Raw genomic sequence first — 21995 nt, 5'->3', positions numbered from 1 at the left:
TTTGCACAGGAAAAATTGGCAACAATTGCAGTTATGTATGTGTAATTTAACATTTTAAATTATAACTGATAATAGAAAAGTGTTTTAACTATACTATTCATATTTGAAAAGTCATAATCTTAAAAATCCCTATCAATTTGTGTTTTTCTAATATGTCAGCCATGTATTTCTAGCAACAGATGAGAAACAATGTAAATAATCCTTAAATAGAAATTTCAATTTACCCTTTACATAATTTTATACAGAGGACACAGAAACTACATTATTGAAAACAGCAGTACAGGTAGTCCTCAATTTACAACCATAATTGAGCCCAAAATTTCCTGTTGTTAAGTGAAACAATTGTTAAGGAGTTTTGCCTCATTTTATAACTTTTCTTGCCACAGTTGTTAAGTGAATCACTGAAATTGTTAGTCACAGTTAATTCAATCAGGGTTCCCCATTGATTTTTGCTGGTCAGAAAGTCCTAAAAAAATGATCACATGACCCCAATATGAGTCAGATGCCAAGCATTTGAATCTTGATCATGTGACCAAAGGGATGTTGCAACGGTCATAAGTATGAAAAGTGGTCCCAAGTCCCTTTTTCAATGCCTGTTCATAAGTGAACAGAATGAACAGTCACTAAATGAACTGTTGTTAGTTGAGGACTACTTGTAATTCCTATTGCCTTTATTCTGCCTAGTGTCTGCTATCAAAGTCCTAAAGTTGTTTGTGCAGTGGTTGTTCTTCCAATTTAAAGAACTAAGAACGTTGTGTCCTGCAAAGTCTATGAGAGTCAGATACGCTAGGTAGGCAGGTAAGACCAATACCAGGATCGCTTATTAGTTTAGACAGCCACTTGGTTTGGAAATGAAGCCAATGACACCAGAGAATTACAACTTGATAGGCTGAGGAATTGAGTCTAAATGCCTGAACCTTTCTGTATGCTACGTATTTAAGTATAATTTAAACATCAACAAGTTTCCAAGGATCTTGTGCCTGCCTGCACTACTTATCATTATCAATATATCAATTATGCTATATACCATGTACAAAATTAGGTTTATAATTCACAAATATAAATTTCTCATTTAAAAAAATATAATTCATTTGCAACCAAAGCAGCCATAAATAAAACTTTTTATTCTTGATGTAATTTACAAGCTACCAGGTATCATGTATTGTACACTGGTCACTTTAAAATTGATGGAGTCACAGAATAGTCCAGACCGAACAGAAAACTGTTCATGAAGTAAAAGATCTTAAGTTAAAAGTGAAATAATACGTAACAGGTAAGTGGCAAAAAAGCAGGTTTGCCAAAATAAATCAGACTTGTAATGTTGCACAAATTCTGGCTGACTAGGAACTGAGTACCATGCGATTCTCAGTAATATTGTCTGCAGTCTGGCTAATTTCTGTACAATCCGCTTCTTTTCTTACATTATTAAAATGAAAGAGTTAAAACTATAGCAGCAACAAGCAAATCCTGTGACAGGAAGGCAAGGATTAAGAATAAAAACAGTTTATACAGTGTGCTTAAGAAGGTCTTCCGTATATTATCTTCCATCAGCTGGAGTTCGGCTGAGGACAACATGATTCGGGCAAAACGCTCACACAGTTCATTGGTAGAATAAGAAGGTAATTTTCGGTGAGTCATTGAAGCTTTTAATTTCTGTAGAACAATCTAGCAATTTTGGCAGAAAATCCGTCAATTTTTCTTGTAATTAGCTGTAAAGAAAAAAATGTAGGTTGGAATTATTTTTCCTCAATTATCAAGGAGCAAGCAAAACATCTTATAAGATATCTCAGTGATGACTGATTCTAGCTAGTTATAAAACTGCTTCCTGTGACTGCAAATCCATATGGTACTCTGATGAGAATAATTATTGCATTATAACGAGCAAGGTTAATAATAAGAACAACTTTCCAGTGTCAGCCTATCCACTAAAGCTAATGGATCGTTCAATGGATCACCTCATGACAACTTAACAAGAGGTTTTAACAGTAAAACATGGTGTATGTCAAGTGTTATCATACAGAGTTTGTATCCTTACCAAATGTAAATAATACAATACATTAAATTTAATACCACATTTTGGACTATAAGATGCATTGGAGTAAAAGATGCACCAAGAGGTAAAAAAATTTTAAAAGGTTTTGCCCTCCCTGGCCCCCAGGAGCACTCTATAGGCCTCCCAAACCCTCTGCACACCGTTTTTTTGGGGGGGAAAGGGGGGGGCATGTAGATAGTTGAGAGGCATGTAAGTGCTCCTAGGGGCTGGGGAGGGCAAAAATGTGACACATTGGGGGCTTTGGGGAAAAAAAATGGGCATACAGAGGTCGTGGGAGGCCTGTAGAATGCTCCTGGCAGCTGAGGAGGGCAAAAACACAGAGCCCAAAAAAGCCCCCTTTTTTGCAAAAAAAAGAGGGGTGTGAAGAGGATTGTGGGAGGTTGAAGAGTACTCCTGGGTCCTGGGAAGGGCAAAAACAGCCCTGTTTTTGTGAAAAACAGGCCTATTTTCCGCTCGTTTTGCCCTCCTGGCCCCTGGGAGCACTTTGCAGGCCTCCCAAAACCTTCCATTTTTTGCGAAAAACTGGATGCGTTGGGCAGGGTTTCGGGCCAAATATGGTGTATTCAGTGTAAGATGCACCCAGATTTTCACCCTCTTTTCTGGGGGGGAAAAGGTGTGTCTTATGTTCCAAAAAATACGGTAAGTATGTGTTTTGCTTTTTGGTCAACCTGACAGATTGTGCCTATTAATGGTAAAATATGTTAAATTTTTCATCATGACAACCCAATTTCTCTCCCCATTTCCAATACATTAACTTTAAGGATATATTAAAATCACTCCTACCTAAATAGAAATTCAAGATATTTTGCTTTGTATTCAAGTAATATGTGCAAATTCAAGAAATGCAATTTGTTCAAGCAAATTATAATCATATAATTTGTATATACTGTATATCTAAAAAGTTATATCTAGAGGGAACTTACGCTCCATTTCTTGTCCAAGGTATGAACACCACCTGTTTCTCATATCTTCCACAGCAACAATATCCTTTTCCTCCGTTTCATCCACCAGCAATAATGGTAGACAAGGGACGATAAGCTCATTCATAATTTCCAGGCCCTTATTTACCTGTTGATCATCTCCAGATTCAAACTGTGCAGCAGCACACCTCATTTAGTTTCTTCATGCAATAAAAAACAACCACAACAGTAAATATTTATACTACTTCCAGAGAGATCCAATTTTTCAAATAGACATTTTTCCTCATACAAAGGTATAGAGTTACCTTCAGTATAAGTAATAAACAACTGTAACAAAAACGCAAAACAGTCCAAATAACATGATACCAAACTAAATTGAAAAGCCTAAAGTTGGCTCAATCCTCTCGTCTTAATAGCAAGATTGGTATTAAATTTCATACAATTATTGAGAGTGATTTTGAACTGATTATGATTTTATTAAAAAAAATAAAAATTATACCCTACTGGAATCATGGGAATCAAATATTAATTTTACTTACCAGCAAACATTCTCTTCTGTAATGGGATATCAGTCTTCATCATGCCCCCTATACAAACCATTTGCTGATAGTTCTTTATTCTTGTGATATGCACATATTAGATATAACAAAGCTTCTTTAAAACTAGAAAACAAAAATATTTTCAATGCCATTAAGATCATTTTTATAATAATGTATATACATTTGAAGTATGCCATCATATAACCAATATTTATACATATACAAAACACTGGAATAAACAACACATTGCTTAAATCTTTATATTGGAAAGAAAAAGTACAGTGGGGCCATCCATCTAATCCATCCATCCATTCAATGCAGGGGTGATTTCCGGCTGCTGGTTTGCACAGGGATGCACTGTGCACACGCGCTTCATGCACACTACATGCACAGTACTAAAAAAGTTTCTGCGCATGCACAGAAGCAAAAAACAAGATGGCAGCGCCTATGGTGCTGCCAAGAGAACTGGTTTGGGGGGTGTGGCAGGCCAAGTTACTACCTACTCGGTCAAACCAGTAGGAATCCACCTCTGATCCAATGTATGAAAAGCTGGCATTGTATGTGGCGTTTTTAGGGAAAAGTCTGTGTTGTTTTAATATGCCAGATATTTTCCTAGGCATTGTATAGAGTACCTATGCATTATGCAGAATGACAAGAACTATACAGGCAAAGTATGAAAGGGAATCATGAAAAGGGTTAGGGTTGGTGTTGAAGGTGTATCTATTTAGTCAAGTACAACTCTTGGCAATTCTATGACCCAGATCACATTTCGTGATCTTGCACTATTTGAGTTTTTCTAACCCTAACCCTAACCCCCTTCATTGAAACATGTATATGAAAATGAGAGAAGAATTGTAAAATAAAGAATAGAACTTTTTTATGAAAAGAGAGAGAAAAATATCAGTACCAATCTACTTATTGCAACAAGGAAGGCTAGAATGGCATTTTATCAGGAGAATTTTATACTTTGCTGGTTTGCCTTTTGGCATTTCATAGAATGCTTACGAAACATGTGAAATATTCATACTCCGAAGTTCTATTTTTGGCATTCTATAAAATGTCTAATTTCACACATTGACGGTAACATACAAAATTTCATCTATCATCTTTCTCTCTCTCTCTGTCTCCTAGTACCAGCACCTGAAATTATAGTTGGAAAACAATCAGTGTATGCCCATAGGAACAGTTTTGTATAAGGATACTTAAGTGTCTGAACCTTTTACATTTTCAATATTTGTGCATGACTTAAATGAGCTTTATTGTTTTATTATTTTACTATTTTTGTGAATAATAACTGAACATTGCTTCTGTCATAGGCTTCTCTACCCTTTTACATATTAATTTATCTTTTGGTTTGGGGTTCTGTTCCAATTTCTTTCACAAGCATTTTCTGTTTTGTTAGAAATAAAAAATATAGTTTAGAAAAAGAAAAATAGAAAAACAAGAAACAGAATCCACTGGTCATTGTTTATAGAAGAAATTAAAATTTGCCCGCTCTGGAATTGTACTCACTTATACATCCTCATCCTTTAAAGAATATAACTGATACACTGTCTACATTAGGAATCCTTCACCATTAAGATTAGTTGCAGTGGAGAAAAATCTGAAAACTTTGTACTATTTTATAAATTTTCTAAATTTAATACAGTATTTGTAATGTTTCAATATAATAATCTTTCCTTGGGGGTATACAGTAGCTTCAAATATATTGTATAACTTTAATAAGTGTTTGGATTCTCTTACTTCCTCTTTTGAAAATGTTCCAATCCCACCATGAGATATATTGTTGTCTCTCTGAAATTTATGTATTCTTGGTGCCACCACTGCACAGAAATGACAAAAAGAGAAATAAATATTAAATTCACTAATGTCACGTACTTAAGGCAAATCTGCAAAAACTCTGCAGCCATTCACATCAATGAGAAAAACCAATAGTTTTTAAAAGTACAATACATTTTACTGACTTGATTTTTTAAAATATGTCTTCCACTCCTTTTTAATTCCTGTTTTACACATAAAAATAACTGCAAGAAATTTAAAATTAAAACCAGGTAGTTCTAGCCACTAGTTTTATAAAAATGTCCAACAATTGGTTATAAATTAATTGTGGCTGTATTGAAGCTTTTGTCTATTCTGTAGATTAAAATACAATTTACTAAACAAGTTTCAAAGCAGAAGCCTAACCTCATAATCTTCCATGTTGACTTCATCTGGTTTTATCATTTGAAGTTTGGCTTGAGCCACTTTCATCACATTACGGCACCTTAGGAAGTAAAAGAAAATGAATTAATGAAGATAATATTAGTCATGCTTCAGAGCAACAAACATAATTGTAACATTCCAGGCAAAGAATTCATAGCTTTGGTTTCAGATATATCTGCTATCCCCTACATTTATTTTACAATAACATCAACCTATTTACAGGGGTGGTGCCATGGTGAAGTATTACAGACTGACTGAGTCTGCCCACTGCCAGGAGTTTGATCCTAACCAGTTCAAGGTTGATTCAGCTTTTCATCTTTCCAAGGTCAGTAAAATGAGGACCCAGATTGTTGGGGGAAATATGCTGACTCTGTAAACCACTTAGAAGTTCTGTAAAGCACTATGAAACAGTATATAAGTTTAAGTGCTATTGCTATTGCGAACAAGGGTGTATTTTGGTGTGTGAAAGGGTCAGCTTGACTTTTACATCTATACTAAGTTAAACACAATGTAGTGTCACAAGGTGGGTCTACAGTTGCAGTATGACAGTTTTTCTTAAAGTTTTGAGTATTACTGAAAATGAAACAATAGTTCTTTCAAACAAGAATACATATGACTTCATATATATTTCATATATATTCCTAGGGTGTGGATGGAATGTTCAACATATAAAACATATTAATAATACACTTTATTTCACTAACATTTAGCATAAATAAAACATTAACTACATTCAAATTTGGTAATGGAATAGTCTGGATCAATATGAATTAGAAAAAATAACTTTTTTTTACAGAATATTTTTTTTAAAGCTGATCCATTTAAACCAATGATACTTACAGTTCTTTACTCCTTAAGAATCTTTGTTTAAATTTTTTTGATGCAAGCCTGCTTACAAAATTACCTTTCATCAAAGCTTAAATTGTGATCTGCAAACTGCTCCAACAATGTTCGCTCAATTATTTTCTTTGGGGCCTGATTCTGGATGAAGTATACAATTGCATGATGCAAACGATAATCACGCTCAGGTGGTGTGTCTTCTTGGGCCAGTTTGAGTAATCTTGCATATTCAAATTTTATTGCCTTAATACAAAATGAAAGTGGATGTTATTGAACTGTCCATTTTCAAAACTAAAGATCTTATTGTATTAAAACATATGGGCCATAGGCATATTAAAATTATATATAAATGTTAAAAATAACAAACAGGTTGAATTGTGTGATTGAACAACCTTTAAAATATAGACTGCAATTAGCATTTCTTTAGAAATAATGTTGGATTACAAATTTTGTTTTTGTGTTAACGTATAACAAAAATCTATTTAAATTAAATCTATTTTTTTTTATTTCTAAGTAAAATGAATTTTTTTAAAAATAAGAAAGCATAGTATCAGACCAATGTTTTATACTACACTGCATAGTCGAAACATTTAATCAAATTTAGTTCTATATTAGCACTGGACTGCATCCAAACAGTGTTTAATAAATATGCATCTGCTAGAGTACAATTAACAAGTTACAATACATACAATCTTTATACACAAAGCATAGAAAAGAACTACTGAAGTATTTTTAAACAAATGAAAAATAAACAGATTCATTAAGAATGTGCTGTCATTGTCTCCTATACAGTCATATACAACACTAATACAATTAAAAATATGACACATAGACATAAAACAAAAACGTAATATATCATTGAATCAATACAATTTGAAATACGCATCTGGAATCTTATTTGTTTAGGAATATAGCTCAGTTTCATAACATATATATTTATAATGAAGATAATGTGATCATTTCCATGCAGATTTGCTAAGCTATGTTTTAACTGAAAAGCAAGTGTGTTTTGGATTTATATGGTAGGCTAAAACAAGTTTATAAGTATACATATGATTCTTTTATCACTCCTTTGTGCTGCTATGCAAATATCAAGGAAGATCTTAATTATTTCTGTTTCACATTAAAGCTGAACCAGGAAATGACTGTTAACAGTTTTGGAACTACGCTTGATATAATGCATCCATTTATTATATTTTGAGTTAAATATACTCAGATTTTAGTAAAAAAAATAAACAAACATGTAATAATATAAAATGCATGTGTAAGAGAAAAGCTGTGAAATGCTTCAGAGATATATCATTAATCTTTATTACACATACTATCTTCTATAATGGAGTAGAAACAAGAAAATAAAGAAAATTTCTTGCATTATGGGAATAATCCATATTCCATCGGCTCCAATCAGCTTTCATTGTCATTTTATTTACACATGTAACTTTTCTGAGGTCGTATCTCTTAGGGATTCATAATCCTTCCTTTTATTAATTTCTTCAGCTATCTCTAATGCAAATTTCTTTATTTAGCTTCCATAATTAGAACAAGAATATGAATTCCATACCATGTTACAGGAACATTGAATTCATTGATCTTCCACTTTAAGATAAATTTAGAATAAATTTTACACTTAACTTTTAGAATGATCCAAACCAGTGGTTCTCAACCTTCCCAATGCCGCGACCCTTTAATACAGTTCCTCATGTTGTGGTGACCCCCAATGTTTGTAATGTTTGTTTGTTTGTAATGTTTATTAACATTTGTAGGCCGCCCTTTTCCCTGAGGGGACTCAGGGCGGCTCACATAAAATCAGGGAGGGGAAGTACAAACAGTGACATAGACACATATAATAAAAGTAATAAGCAACATACATTCATCATTCGGGAGGGGCAACTATCCTTGTCCCCAGGCCTGACGGGCTAGCCAGTTCTTAAGGGCTGTGCGGAAGGCCTGGACGGTGGTGAGGGTACGAATCTCCACGGGGAGTTCGTTCCAAAGGGTTGGGGCTACTACTGAGAAGGCCCTCCTCCTTGTAGTTGCCAGCCGGCACCGGCCGGCCGATGGAATACGGAGGAGGCCCAATCTGTGAGATCTAATTGGTCGCAGGGAGGTAATTGGCGGTAACCCCCAACCATAGGAACCAGTGTCTCGATTCCTAAGACCATCGAAAATATGTGTTTTCTCATGGCCTTAGGCCGGGGTCTGCAATCTTAAACACTCAAAGAGCCACTTGGGCTCATTTCCCAGAGAAAACAACGGGAGCCACAAAATCTGAGTCGGCATGGCCAACTCGATGTTACTCACTGCCACCAAGTCACCTGACTCCCCTCTAGCCATGGCTTCCCAGGTTTTGTGGCTGTTTTCTTTTCTATGGGAAATACACACACACACATTTCTCCCTCTGCCCTTCTCTCTTTCTCCCTCTCCCATCTCTCTCTTTCTCCCTATCTCCCTCCCCCCAATCTCTTTACCTGTTTCTCCCACCTCCATTTCTCTCATTCACCTCTCCCATCTCTTTTTCTCTCTCCCTCCCTCCCTCCCTCCCTCTCATCTCTTTCTCTCTCCATTTCTCTCTTTCACTATCTCCCTTCCTCTCCCTCTCATTTCTCTCCCACCCTCTTCCCAACTCTTTCTCCCTCTCTCCCTCCCGGCTATCTCTCCCTTCTTCTCCCCATCTCTTTCTTTCTCCCTCTCTCTCCCTTCTCTGTCTCTCTCTCCCTGCTGAGGAACAATCGCCAGCCATGGTGGAAGCCTCCCTTCAGGTGGCTTCCTCTCCCTCTCACAATCCCCCAGCCTTGCTGTGTCATCCCTCCCCCTCCCATGAGAGGAGGAGGAGAGGGAGGAGGAGGAGGGTCACCAGAGCCTTAGTGAAGAAGCGAAGCAGCCCTGTACCTCACTTTGCACCACATTCGCCCATTAGGCAGCCTTCTCTTTCTGCAACTTCAAGTTTGAGCTTGTGCCCTCCGCTCTCAGCCAAAGACATGGAGGACACAGCAAGGTCATGGCTGAAGCCTTAGTGCAGGAGAGAAGCCACATCCTTTTGTGCTCTGTCAAGACCCTTCTTAAGCAAACAGCCAGCCGCCCCGCACACACCTTTGCTGCGCTTTGGAGCTCGCTTTTGGGGGGGTCTCCTCATGTGTGCCCACCCTCCCAGCCCCACCACAGCTGGTCAGGGGGTTGTGAGAGGAGGAAGAGGGGGTCGCACAAGAGGAAGTCTCGGCCGGGAAACGGGGGACGGACGGGAAGGAGCACCGCTTCCCGCCGCTGCCTCAAACCAGGTGAGGAGGCGGAGGGTTGGCAGGGCACATGGGAAAGCGTGCGAGGGGTGCAGGACGGGCACCAAAGTGAGCTGGCGGGTCACTGGGGAGTCCAAGATGCGGAGCAGTGCTTCGAGGTTCTGACGCTCCAGGCCCGATGGAAAGCAGAGCACCGCGGCCAGACGATCCGGTGAGATGGGCAGGGGCTGCTGGGCAGCTCTCCCTCTGCCTGTTCCCATGGCGACCACTTCCTGAGCTCCACTGAGCTGCCTCATCTGTAATACTCCAGGTCCCGCTTGTAGTGCCGGTTGAAGTAGGGCTTGGTGCTGAGGGCACACACGCCTGGGTGGCCGCGGATGAACTCCAGCACGGTGCAGGTGCCTCCCATGTTGACACCCCCAATCAGCGCATGCGGGAGCCTTTTGGCCACTGCTGCCTTGGCCTGGTTGCTCCCACCGCCCCTATCGCCCACCGGCCAGCCAAGGGGCGGAAGGTGGGTAGACGCGTCACTTCTGCAGAAGTTTCTTTGGGCAGTGGGCACTGTCAGGGGGTGGCTGGGGGAGTGCAGCAGAGGAGTAGCAGGCTGTAGCAGAGGCAGGTGCCCGAGAACGAGGGCAACACGCCCAGCAGAAGCACCCAGCAGCGCTGCAGCTGCCGCCTCTGCCAGTCGAGCGCCATGGCTCCATTTTCAGCCCCCCGACCGGCACCAATGCGGGGTCAGGGTGTGCGGGTTGTGAAAGAGCCACACTCAGGACTCTTAGGCGAAAGGGTTGGTTGACCCCCCAAAGGGGTCACGACCCACAGGTTGAGAACCGCTGATCTAAATCCACATCAATTTTGGGATCAAAACTGTATGTTTTGCATTTTACATATATGTGTTTTTATGTTTGCTATCAGCAGAAAGAAGAAGAGAAAAAAATCTTATCAGTTGTTATGTGTGCTAGGATGCATAATTTAATTCAAGCAATAAAGACTGATATATCTGTTAATCTATTGACAGATCTATGTGCTTAATAAAAAAATAGAGAAAAGAAAAGGGAGTCACCAATTCAACTGTTGTAACAAATTATTGCAAAAGGCAGGTTTAGGCAATTATAATAGAAAGCAAGTCTGTGGCTGGTTATGTTTAAAACACTTAACTTTATAGCCATAATTATTGTTTCTCCTAGTAAGTAAATGCACTAATATTATATGCAATTTCATCAATTTTCTGTGCGTGCATTACTAGATAACCACCAAACCCTTCATTTTCTCATTTAGGAAATGTATTTGCAACCTACTTTCTTAATGACTCTAAAAGATTAAAAACAGTATTAAAAAATATTAAAAACAAACCCCTATTACTTAAATCATTGTTGTTAGTACTTAATATCTGAATTAGTGTACTAATTCTTAAGCATGTATCCACTTTCTGAAATTTGTACTGAAGTTTACAATTTTACTAATCTCAAGGAAAAGTAAAAACTGCATTAAGTTATAAAAATACTACCAAGTACGGATGATGAAATTTCAACAAAAAACATTTAAATGTAAACAAACTAAAAATTCAAAGACAAATTAAAGTACAAAAACAGTCAGAAAAGGAAAAATTGAAAGTATTGATTGTACCTGAAAGAACCCTGCTTCTGGCCCACACCTGTCATATATATGCGTGGCTTTACCTATAGCCATTATAATACCTTGCATGTTCGGGGTCAGCATAACCTGTCACAGGAGATTCATATATGTATATATTGAGCAATGAAAATATAAATTCAAGTCAGTATGTGCCTTCACAGACTCATGTCATATAGCAACTGCATGCACAAACTGCAGTGGCAAATGTTTAGATTTTGCTTCAGTGGTTTAAATATAGTAGATTATATCACTTTAATTAGCTGAGCTAAATTTATGTCTGAACTAACCTCAAGCATTTAAAAATATATTTATCATTTCATGCACATGCAAATGGTTTTGTAAAGGGAAGTAAATTTTACTACAACGAGCAACGAGGCACAGTGATTTTGTTACAACTAGAATTTATATCTATATTTCTCAAAAATAATATATAAAGAATTACTAACTGTCCAAGATATTCAAACTTTCTCCAACCTTCATAAAATAAGATACAGAATGTAATGAGGGATTGTGTTTGTGTATAAAATGTGCATATATCAATCATTTTTCCTCTCTTTGATATGTGTGGCTGATTGGTATGTATTTCAATTGTGTAAACCATGTGTAAATGTTTTATTTTCCTCTTTCAAGCCTTCCAATGGGAAAACTAACTTAGTATTTCACAATCAAAAGCATCATGGTTTCTGTTTTAAGTTCTATTTCTGGAATTTCTTTTTTATTTGTTGCATTTTCCTCATTTTATTCCAGGTGTTCAAAGTGGCTTACCAGTCTATCTGCCTTTATTGAAATGCCATTTGGACAATCCCCAGAAGGAAGTTCCGCTAAATGAAAATAATGGAAAATAATGGACCTAAAGGTACCCATAGGGTTTTCACAGGCGAGAATGCATTTGAGTGTAGGTTACTCTACCAGTAATATATAAGCTTCAAGGTGAGGATCTATGGAAAGTTAGATGTCCCTGTGAGCATCTCCATGAGCGGGAACTGAACTGTGTTGATTACTTCCATAATCAAAACTGTGTACCCTTTATGGTCACCTTAACCCCCCAAAGCCTCATTTTCTTAAATACTTTTGGATGTACTGTATACAATTAATATATAATATAAGAGAGATCCTGAAAATTCCAGGAAAGAATAAAGAAACCTGGCGAGTTTCCTTGTTTTGAGAATTAAGTAAAGGGGGGGGAAAAACCTCACTATTTTAAAACAACATCAACAAACAACATCAACAAGAATGATGTTGATGTTGATACCATTATCTTAAAGGATTTTGATTTACCAACAGAAAGGTTAAAAAGCTTATGATTTAAAAAGATTTTAAATGGATAAAAGAACACTCATTTTTAACTATATGGTCGCTAAAGCTTGTGTATACAGAAACTCTAAATATTCTGAGTAAAATTTTGGAGGATGGTAACACATTACTTGACAAAGAGATCACTTTTTTGGCATATTCTAATGTGACTGGTGTATGACTTAAAAGTGGCCCTTCTTGTATACAATAACAGAGTATGATTCTTAAAGCATAGGCTGAAGTTTAATTTTTGTATCAAAACTGGCTATGCACTTTTTAGCTTTCATAACTAAAGCTTTATCTTTGAATGTATTATGTCCTGAGCTCTTTATTGTTTTATTTTTTATATCTCAAAAGATATAGGTGAGAAATATTTAGATAACAGTAATGCTTAACTGTGAATTTGTGGCTTGTATATTTAAATATTGTGAGGACACACCTTTTACCTGATTTATAATATCATAAACACAATTTGCAAGTTTTAAATGTATACATCTGAATGATCTAAGTTTAATTTTATATCATGCAAATAAATGTGCCATTAGAAACAAAGCAGCAGCAGTTTCTGGTTTGGTCAATATCAATAAACAAACTGAACTAAGTTTGTTAAAAAGCAAAAGCTAGTTAACTTCTATCATGTGCAAGCATGCCAAAGGTTTTTCAGGCACCTATGTACAGCACATGAAAGATGTAATAGTTTGTGACCAAGTTGAAGATGATACCTCATCATCATACCCCCCTTCCTCTGACTCAACCACGTAAGTCCCTATATCAGGAATCGTCACTTCTACAACTTTTTGATTTGGAGCTGTTCCAATTGGGTCATTATGAGAATTCTGTAGATTAAAAATATAAATGAAAACAAAAATCAATTTGATAATAGATTTATCAAATTATCAGATAAACTGCAATTGCAGTGAAGATGTTATCAGTCTTACTCTGTATTTAATTTTTAATTATTTGGTTTTATCAGGGAGTTATAAATATATAAAATATTTTTAAAAGCCCACAACATCTAAAAGGATACAAAACGTTTTTGGGGAAAGATTTAGCAAAGAAGTAATGGACATATTTCATACACATGGATTTTCAAGGGCAGAGATGGGATAAATATGTTAGTTGTGGGTTTATCCCAGTTTTTGTGAGTTATTCTTTAAAATGACAAAAAACCAATCACATTTATTTTACAGTTTTAACTTTATTAATTTTTTGCTGTCAAAGATGCTGTTTAACTTTTTTCCTTTCAGAGTACTCATTTAAGAATGCATAGTTTAAAATGGAAATGCTTATAAACAGAAATATGCCCACTTATCATTAATATACTGTATGTATGTAGTATATATACTTCATATTCAGAGTACAAGCAATATACAGTAGCTTTGTTTCCCTCTTTCTTAACTGTTTATGAAATAGAATAATTAATTGCTGTTGTTCAGTATTAAGTCATGTCCAATTCTTTGCAACACGGATCATATTATGCCAGACTCCATTGTCAGAATCATCAATAGGTAACCCTAAATAAATTATGCTATATCATTAGTAATAACGAACAGGCCTGCTTATTGTAATCCATATGAATGTTAACATTTTTTAATGTATGAAGACCTCCAAGGCCCCTTCCAACTCTGTCATTCTCTTATGTTCCTGTTCAATTGTATGCTATTTATTACTTCATTTAATAAACAGCTCTAGTTCCAGATGCTCTGAGCATACTTTGTATCAATAGTAAGAATAAAAACATATTTAATATAGTCAAATAAAACTCCATGTTCATTTTCATTTATATTTAGTTTGTAATTTCTTATTTGAAAGTACATATAAGCTTTTGTTATGATACTGAATTAAAAAATGTTACTCAAATTTCCTTATTAATTTTGATCTGTCCTTATCTATAGTTCCTGAATACCTTCCCCTTTGGAACAACTTCCTCCAGTACTTCTTCCTTTGAAGCATAAGATTAGTTTTAAAATGAAGTAATGTGAAATCATTTTAAATGTAAATTTCAAAGAAACTGGTACCTTGTCATTTAGGCATTTAAACCTATAAATTGATATTAGTAAGAATATAAATCCAAGAATGTAACATTTTCTGTTTCAACATATAAGACTTTGACTTCAAGTGCATCAGCATCTGCAACAAGGTCATGCCAGTTCAAGTTATGCTCAAATTTCATTTTTTGGTGGCATTTTGGCTACTTCAGGAAAATAGCCAAATACAGGTGATTTTATACAGCATTTTTTCATCTTATGAGACAACAAGTTTAATATTTCTTTTCACTCATGCAAGGCACTTGTTAGCATCCTAATATGCTATATCAAAAATCCTTTCTCTTTGTGCCAATTTAATGCTTATCGCCAGTGCTTTGGGAAAAAATACTCATGTGCTCAGTGTTCTTGTGAAGAAACTGAATCAGTGGCACACGTGCTTTTGTGCAGTCATTCTTCTCTAATCTTGGCACAGTAGCCTCTCCTAATTAAGTACTGGCTCTGAACTTGCTATTGGACTACAGCTCTGAGTTAATGAAGATGGCAAGATTTTTTTTCTGTCAGCACAGTTACTTTGCAGCTGACCAACTGTAAAATTGTTTCTAGATGTTTCTGGATGTAACATCCAAGGACATGATTTTATTATTTCTAGAATGATTATTTCTAAACTATATCTACTTGCCTGAACTTTCCATTTGAAAATTAGTTCACATAAATTATTACTATGCAGTAACAGATAGAAATATATATTTTGTTGTAACATAATAAAATCATCACTTTTCTAGTTATTTTCCTGTGATCTTGAACAGTAGAAACAACTTTGTACTTGGATATGAATCCAAGTAATGCAGAGGGCATTGTAATGAACATTAATCTCATACTTTTCCTAATTCTTTTGCCTATGTGCCAGGTCAAGAGATTTAAAAATTTGTTAAAAGCATAATTCAAACCAATTTTCAATGTCATCTGCCAAAAAGGACAGTTATTTTTACTTGTTAATAGGATACAAGCACCTAGTCTCATCAAGAAAATTTTGCAAAGAAAAGAGTTTTTCCTTGGTACATTTTTCAAAGAAATCAAGAAATAAATAAATTCAAAGCTTGCCATAATGTGACTTAATTAGCCAATAAACACCTCTCTGAGGGGGCAGAAAATCAAACAGAAACTGTTACATAAGTGTACTAAAACAGAGCTAGTGGGATTGTTTTAATGTAAGTCAAAATTTAAAAATCCATATATTAAGGATCTCACCATGTGCATAATAGTTTCAGGATTCTTATCTTCTTGTTCAGTAAATGCTTTTGTGATTGCTCGTATAGAGTCTTCTTTCAACTGTTTTGAGAAATCAGCTGTTGAGGGTTGTTCCAAATACTCTGGTTCTTCTCCCATTATTTTTGGGGGACAAAAAGGAAAAGTCTATTATAAATATGTTAGCATGGTATCTATTTGGGACTTGATTAAGCTAACAGCAAAAAGAAATATGCTGGCACATTCTATTAGTATTAGCTGCTATTTGGCATAGGTAGAGATAAGGAAATATATATATCAAGTATATCAAGTATAGATGGAGCACTCTTGTTCTTGGGCATTCATGGCACAGCAGGTTATGTTTGCTACTGTAGTGTGACAGAAGATTCACACTTTTCAATTAAATTGTTTTTCAATTAAATTATATATGTTATATTAAAGGTGGAAAAAAGATTCACACTTTGCTAGAAGAAAAAAGCATTGAAAAATGGCTTTCTTTACAAACCTTGGGCAGTAGATGACATAGGCACCCTGGGAACAGGGGATACTTTTCTTGTTGAGCTTTCAAAGAAAGCTGTGCATCCCATTCTTCTAACTCTTTTTCAAAACGTTTATTGTCTTCTTTAACAAAATCTCTTAAATCAGGAGGTAATGTATCCAATCCAAAAATCATATGCCCAGTGTCCTTGTTAAATTCTTCTATAAGAGATAAAGGTATAAGGTCATTTAGAATATCAAATATTTATGAATTTCGTCTATAGGTGACAGTTCAGACTTTATGTTAATGGGAGACTAAAGCTTTATTTAGTCTTTTTTTTAAAAAGAACTTGGTTATTTTTTAATATTATTCTTTATTTTGTTCCATCTATGCAATGGTTTGCAGGTGGGTTAGTCAACTGTTGTGAGAAGGGTCAAACACCCTTCTTATTCATCACCATCAGTGCTTTGAAAAGCTTTAGATGAACAATTTTTCAGCAAGAATTTTACCAGAATTCAGCTGGGTAGTTTCTAAAGTATATATGTGGGTAACTCTACTTTTACAGAACTGTATCGAAAGGGACTGAAGAAAATGGAAGCAATGCAATACACAGGGCACTTCTCTCCTGCCTTCCCCTATAGCTCACAATGTATCATACACGTACATACCTGCTTTACAGGGTTCTTTTCAATGAAAACTCTTTTACAGAGCCCTTTATTTACAATTCAGCAATACCAAACTGAATCACAACAAAAAATTTAAACAGGCATATTCAGATTAAACTATAGTTTACTTGCCTCTCTAGGTCTCAAGCAATATTAAATAGTGATGTTTAGTAATATGAATATTGTAATATGTTATTCACATACAGGGAGCAACACATTATATATTACCTTGTATAAAAAGTGGTTCTTTATCATTGATATACATTAAACAATAAGCACTTGCATTCCTATAACCACCAAATGAGTCACGCTCAAGCTCTTCCCAAGTAGATTTTGTCACAGAAATATCATTGTACTTCATCCACCTCTGTTGATAACTGTCAAAAATATATGCCCAATAATGTCCTGCATTAGCCTGGCCTTCATGAACTAACACCGCATGTAACCGATAAGGAACCTAAATCAAATAAAATCAAGATATGATGGATAAGCAACTCTGTCATAATAAAAATACAATAATGTTTTTCTTTTCCTGCTCATGCAAAGCTGTGCAACTACAATAGTGATGTTTCTACTGTAGACTTTCCAGGTAAATTTTGCTCCTGCCATACAGAACATTGCATATCCCTTTGAACTTATATACTGATTATGAATGGCTGAAACAAGCAATATAAAACACATGAATGAGGTATTAACTATATCTGATAAAAAAATGTCCCATGCATTTTATTTCACTCACCAATACCTGAAGGATTTCACAAGTATTGACCACTGTCATGTTTAAACAGGGTATTAATATCTAGTTTATTTATGATCCAGTTTGAAACTGTGTAAGAATTTAGCAGACTGCGTATAGCAACATGATTCTTGGGAGAATAAATGATACATTCTGTACTTTTGTTGGTAACTAGATTTACTGCTTTCTTAAAATATCAGCTTATAACTGTTTTATATCCACAGAAGTTCAAATTATGAATGGGTGAGCTAAAATAAATTACATAATGATTGTTACACAAACTGCAACTGTAAGAATCATTCTTATCTTCTGAAAAATGGAATTGGAAAGTATATGACAAGGTCTTGTTTGTGCTAAAGATTCATAATCTCCAAAAATACAGGCATTTTACATTGTGTTCATAGTAATGTAAATGTATATGTATTTAGACTCTTAACATGTACAAAATGCATCACGAATAAATGTTGTTATACAGAAAGAGTACTTACTTGCAACATTGATTTGTCAGAGTACATTAACTCAATTGTTCTCTGTATTCTAGCTATGCTTTCTTGCAAATCTAAAGTAACAAAAAAGTGTCATATTCTAAAATAATTACTGTGAATTATCTAAAATTGAATTTTTATAAATAAATTGTATCATAACATTGGCTTGTTCAATATCAATTAGTATGAAATATTATTCTATCACATATCTTTAACCATTCTCCCACTCATCCACCCATCCCTCCAATTTATAAAGTTACCATCCATTTATCCAGTGAACTCCGGGAGATGCTATATAAATTTACTTTTTATTCAAATGCTGTTGTTTTTTATTATCTAAATGTTGTTTCATTCTCAAAGTATGTATATAGTTTAAGGCAAACTCCAAATTTGTACCTCTAGTATCATTTTCCACCTCTTTTCTCCAACGGTGTAAACAGCCCTCTAGTACTGATAGCTCCTCTTCAGTTATGTGCCGTGGTGCTGGATGCATGGGTAGGTCTGGAGGAATCCGTGATTGTGTAAATGGCTTGTGTATAACTGATCGCTGGGTAGGTGCTGCACTCTGTGTTTCTGTAGAAGGCCCCTGTTGTTCTACTGTGCTACATTTGTTAAGAATACAAAAAATTGAGTGCAATGTATTTTTCCAAATATTACTTAATATTAGTAAAATTACCGTATTTTTCGGAGTATGACGCACCAAGATTTTAAACAGGCAATTTTTTTTTAAAGTAGGTAGGTAGATAGAGGGAAAGAGAGGGAGAAATACAGTAGGTAGGTAGGGAGAGAGAGAGAGAGAGAGAGAGAGAGAGAGAGAGAACGTAGGTAGGTATGTAGGTAAGTGGGATAGATAGATAGATAGATAGATAGATAGATAGATAGATAGATAGATAGATAGATAGATAGATAGAAATACAGTAGGTAGGTAGGGAGAGAGAGTTGGTAGATAGGTAAGTAGAAAGAGGGAGGGAGGGAGGGAGAGAGAAATACAATAGGTAGGGAGGGAGAGAGAGTAGGTAGGTAGAGGGATGGAGAGAGAGAGAGAAATACAGTAGGTAGGGAGGGAGAGAGTAGGTGGGTAGGTAGGTAGGTAGATAAAGGGATGGAGAGAGAGAGAGAAAAATACAATAGGTAGGTAGCAGAGGTGGGTTCCTACCAGTTTGTACCTATTCGGTAGAACCGGTTCGTCAAATCTACCGAACCAGTTAGAAGAGGTTCCACCAGTGGACCCAGAAAGCAGGCCACACCTACAGAAGAGGTTCCAAAAATTTTTGAAACCCACCACTGGTCCTTGGATATGATTATTCTACACTATCAAGCTCATATTTATAAAAGTGTCTCTGTGAAAGGTAAGGATGACTACTGCGTTTGTGGTGCAATCAGAACATTGCATGTGTTGAGGTTGTTTTAACGCAAACCAAAGATGCCTTTAGTTTACATCATATTCTTATGCATGCCAGTGCTATGCGTGAGGTAATTTACGGTGGTTCTGACAAGTGTTGTCGGCATCTTCATATACAGTCACATGGGCAGCAAGCCACTCCCATCCAGTCACATGGGTGGCAAGCCACTCCCACAAAGGAGGCCACACCCTCAGAGTAGGTTCAAACAATTTTTGAAACCCATCAATGGTAGGTAGGGACAGAGCGAGAGTAGGTAGGTAGGTAAAGGAATAGAAAGAGAGAGAAATGCAGTAAGTAAGTAGGGAGAGAGAGTAGGTAGGTAGATAGAGGGATAGAGAGAAAGAGAAATACAGTGGGTAGATAAGGAGAGAGAGAGAGTTGGTAGGTAGGTAGGTAGGTAGGTAGGTAGGTAGGTAGATAGAGGGGGAGAGAGAGAAATACAATAGGTAGGTAGGGAGAGAGAGAGAGTAGGTAGGTAGGTAGGTAGAGGGATAGAGCAAGAGAGAGAGAAATACAGTAGGTAGGTAGGGGGAGTGAGTAGGTAGGTAGGTAAAGGAATAGAGAGAAAGAGAAATACAGTAGGTAAGTAGGGAGAGAGAGAGAGAGAGAGAGAGTAGATAGGTAGGTAGGTAGGTAGAGGGAGAGGGAGAGAGAGAGAGAGAGAGAGAGAGAGGGAGAGAGAGAGAGAGAGAGAGAGATACAGTAGGTAGGTAGGGAGAGAGAAAGAGTATATAGGTAGATGTTTCCAGGTGTATTTATCCATGTGCTGGAGAAGGAATCTGAAGCACCTAACACTTGTTTCTGCTGGCACAGCGCTTGATCAATGTAATTCTCATCAATCACTCTAAGAGCTTTCCGAAAGCAAAAAAATTTTTTTTGCACTCTGCAAACATCCCCAAAATGGCCCATTTTTTTTCAAATAAAAGGCATGAATAGCCTGGGGGTGGGGGCTTGCAGAATGCTCCGGGGGGGGGGGGTGAGCAAAAAGTGGCCCGGTTTTTGTCAAAAAAAAATCCATTCATAGCCTTATGGAGGCTTATAGAGTGCTGCTGGGGGTGCAAAAATGGCCCCTTTTTTCTCATTTCTGCCTTCCCCAGCCCCCAGGAGGTCTCTGAAAGCCTCAATAAGGCTATGCACAGCCATTTTGGTGAAGGGGGCAGGGCTTCAGGAGGCAAAAAAATGCTGTATTCGATGTATAAGACACACCCAGATTTTCAGTTTCTTTTTGAGGAAAAAAGGTGCGTCTTATACTCTGAAAAATACGGTATTTTAGACTATATTATATGAACAGACCCATCAGAGGTAGTTTTACCTTGGTATTGCATGTGTTGACAAAGGACCACTAGGAACAGCACTAGTACTAAGATCCTCAATAGGAGATGTGCATACTGGTTTACTTGATGCAAACTCCAATGCATACTGTAGGACATCTACCAATGGGAATCGTTTAGGACCGGAACCGTAGCTTAAATATCTGCCAAAATATATCAAATGTTGTCATTAAAAGTGTTCTAAACACAGTCATTTTATAAACAGGATACATAACTGTGATTTCTAAGAATGAACAGTACAGGTCTACAAAAGAACACAAACAAGACAGATGCCTTTCAGCCGAGTAAAATCTTTGAGATAAGCAGCTGCCATTTAGTAGATTAAAAGATTATTTAATTGATACCTCTTGGATTATTTTAATGCCAAATGCATCAATTAAAATTAGCCTAAACTCATGAGAGACAATACGAAGAACTTCTGGCAGTGAAAGCTACCTATGATATATGAAATATAAATTTTAATAAGTCAGTAAACTAAATTCTATTATCTTCTACTGGTGAATGTTCTATGTTACCTTTCTAATCGCTGCTGCAATACTGTGAGGTATTCTTTCAGTCTCTTGATTTCATCTCTTTTTATTCGTGTAGTTTCTCTGTTTTTGTGCATATACCTATTAAAACAAAAACAATTATGATTCATCTGCAGCATAGTTTAGCAATGTGGGCACTTAGTACTTCTGCTTACCATTAGTGACATTGTTTAATTCTGGAATTTTGTGCGCAATTGAAATAGGTGAAGAAATCTGTTCTTCGTTTTCCAAATATGACATTATATTTTCAATTGGTAGATACATACATAAATAGATGGCCCTTACATGTTCATCTTAAATCATAAGGCAACTGCTTTTGAACAGCTTTTATAGGTATGGCAAGGATGGCAAACTAGTGGGAAAAAATCATGTTTATGTATTGTTTCACCTTTATCCAGATTCAAAGCTTTTATTTC

The 21995-nt window shown here is 36.2% G+C and overlaps 1 protein-coding gene across 1 annotated transcript in view; it reads right to left on the bottom strand.

Annotated features, from left to right (window-relative positions):
• Window positions 1-1109: 1109 nt before the first annotated feature.
• The window catches only part of USP25 (ubiquitin specific peptidase 25), a 66236-nt gene continuing 45350 nt past the window's right edge, over window positions 1110-21995 (bottom strand). Inside the window, 19 exon segments of the mRNA XM_032219347.1 lie at window positions 1110-1569; window positions 1572-1626; window positions 1628-1709; window positions 2973-3157; window positions 3159-3173; window positions 3513-3547; window positions 3550-3635; window positions 5256-5335; window positions 5697-5775; window positions 6619-6797; window positions 11417-11512; window positions 13441-13554; window positions 15955-16165; window positions 16500-16650; window positions 17323-17551; window positions 18319-18389; window positions 18712-18917; window positions 21031-21192; window positions 21565-21660. Of these exon segments, the coding sequence (XP_032075238.1) occupies window positions 1538-1569; window positions 1572-1626; window positions 1628-1709; window positions 2973-3157; window positions 3159-3173; window positions 3513-3547; window positions 3550-3635; window positions 5256-5335; window positions 5697-5775; window positions 6619-6797; window positions 11417-11512; window positions 13441-13554; window positions 15955-16165; window positions 16500-16650; window positions 17323-17551; window positions 18319-18389; window positions 18712-18917; window positions 21031-21192; window positions 21565-21660 (2164 nt within the window). The 3' untranslated portion in view covers window positions 1110-1537.

The sequence above is a fragment of the Thamnophis elegans genome, chromosome 6 (assembly GCF_009769535.1).
Source record: "Thamnophis elegans isolate rThaEle1 chromosome 6, rThaEle1.pri, whole genome shotgun sequence".
Taxonomy (NCBI): Eukaryota; Metazoa; Chordata; class Lepidosauria; order Squamata; family Colubridae; genus Thamnophis; species Thamnophis elegans.
Note: the sequence above shows the minus strand (reverse complement) of the source record. Positions and strands in the feature narration are given on the sequence as shown.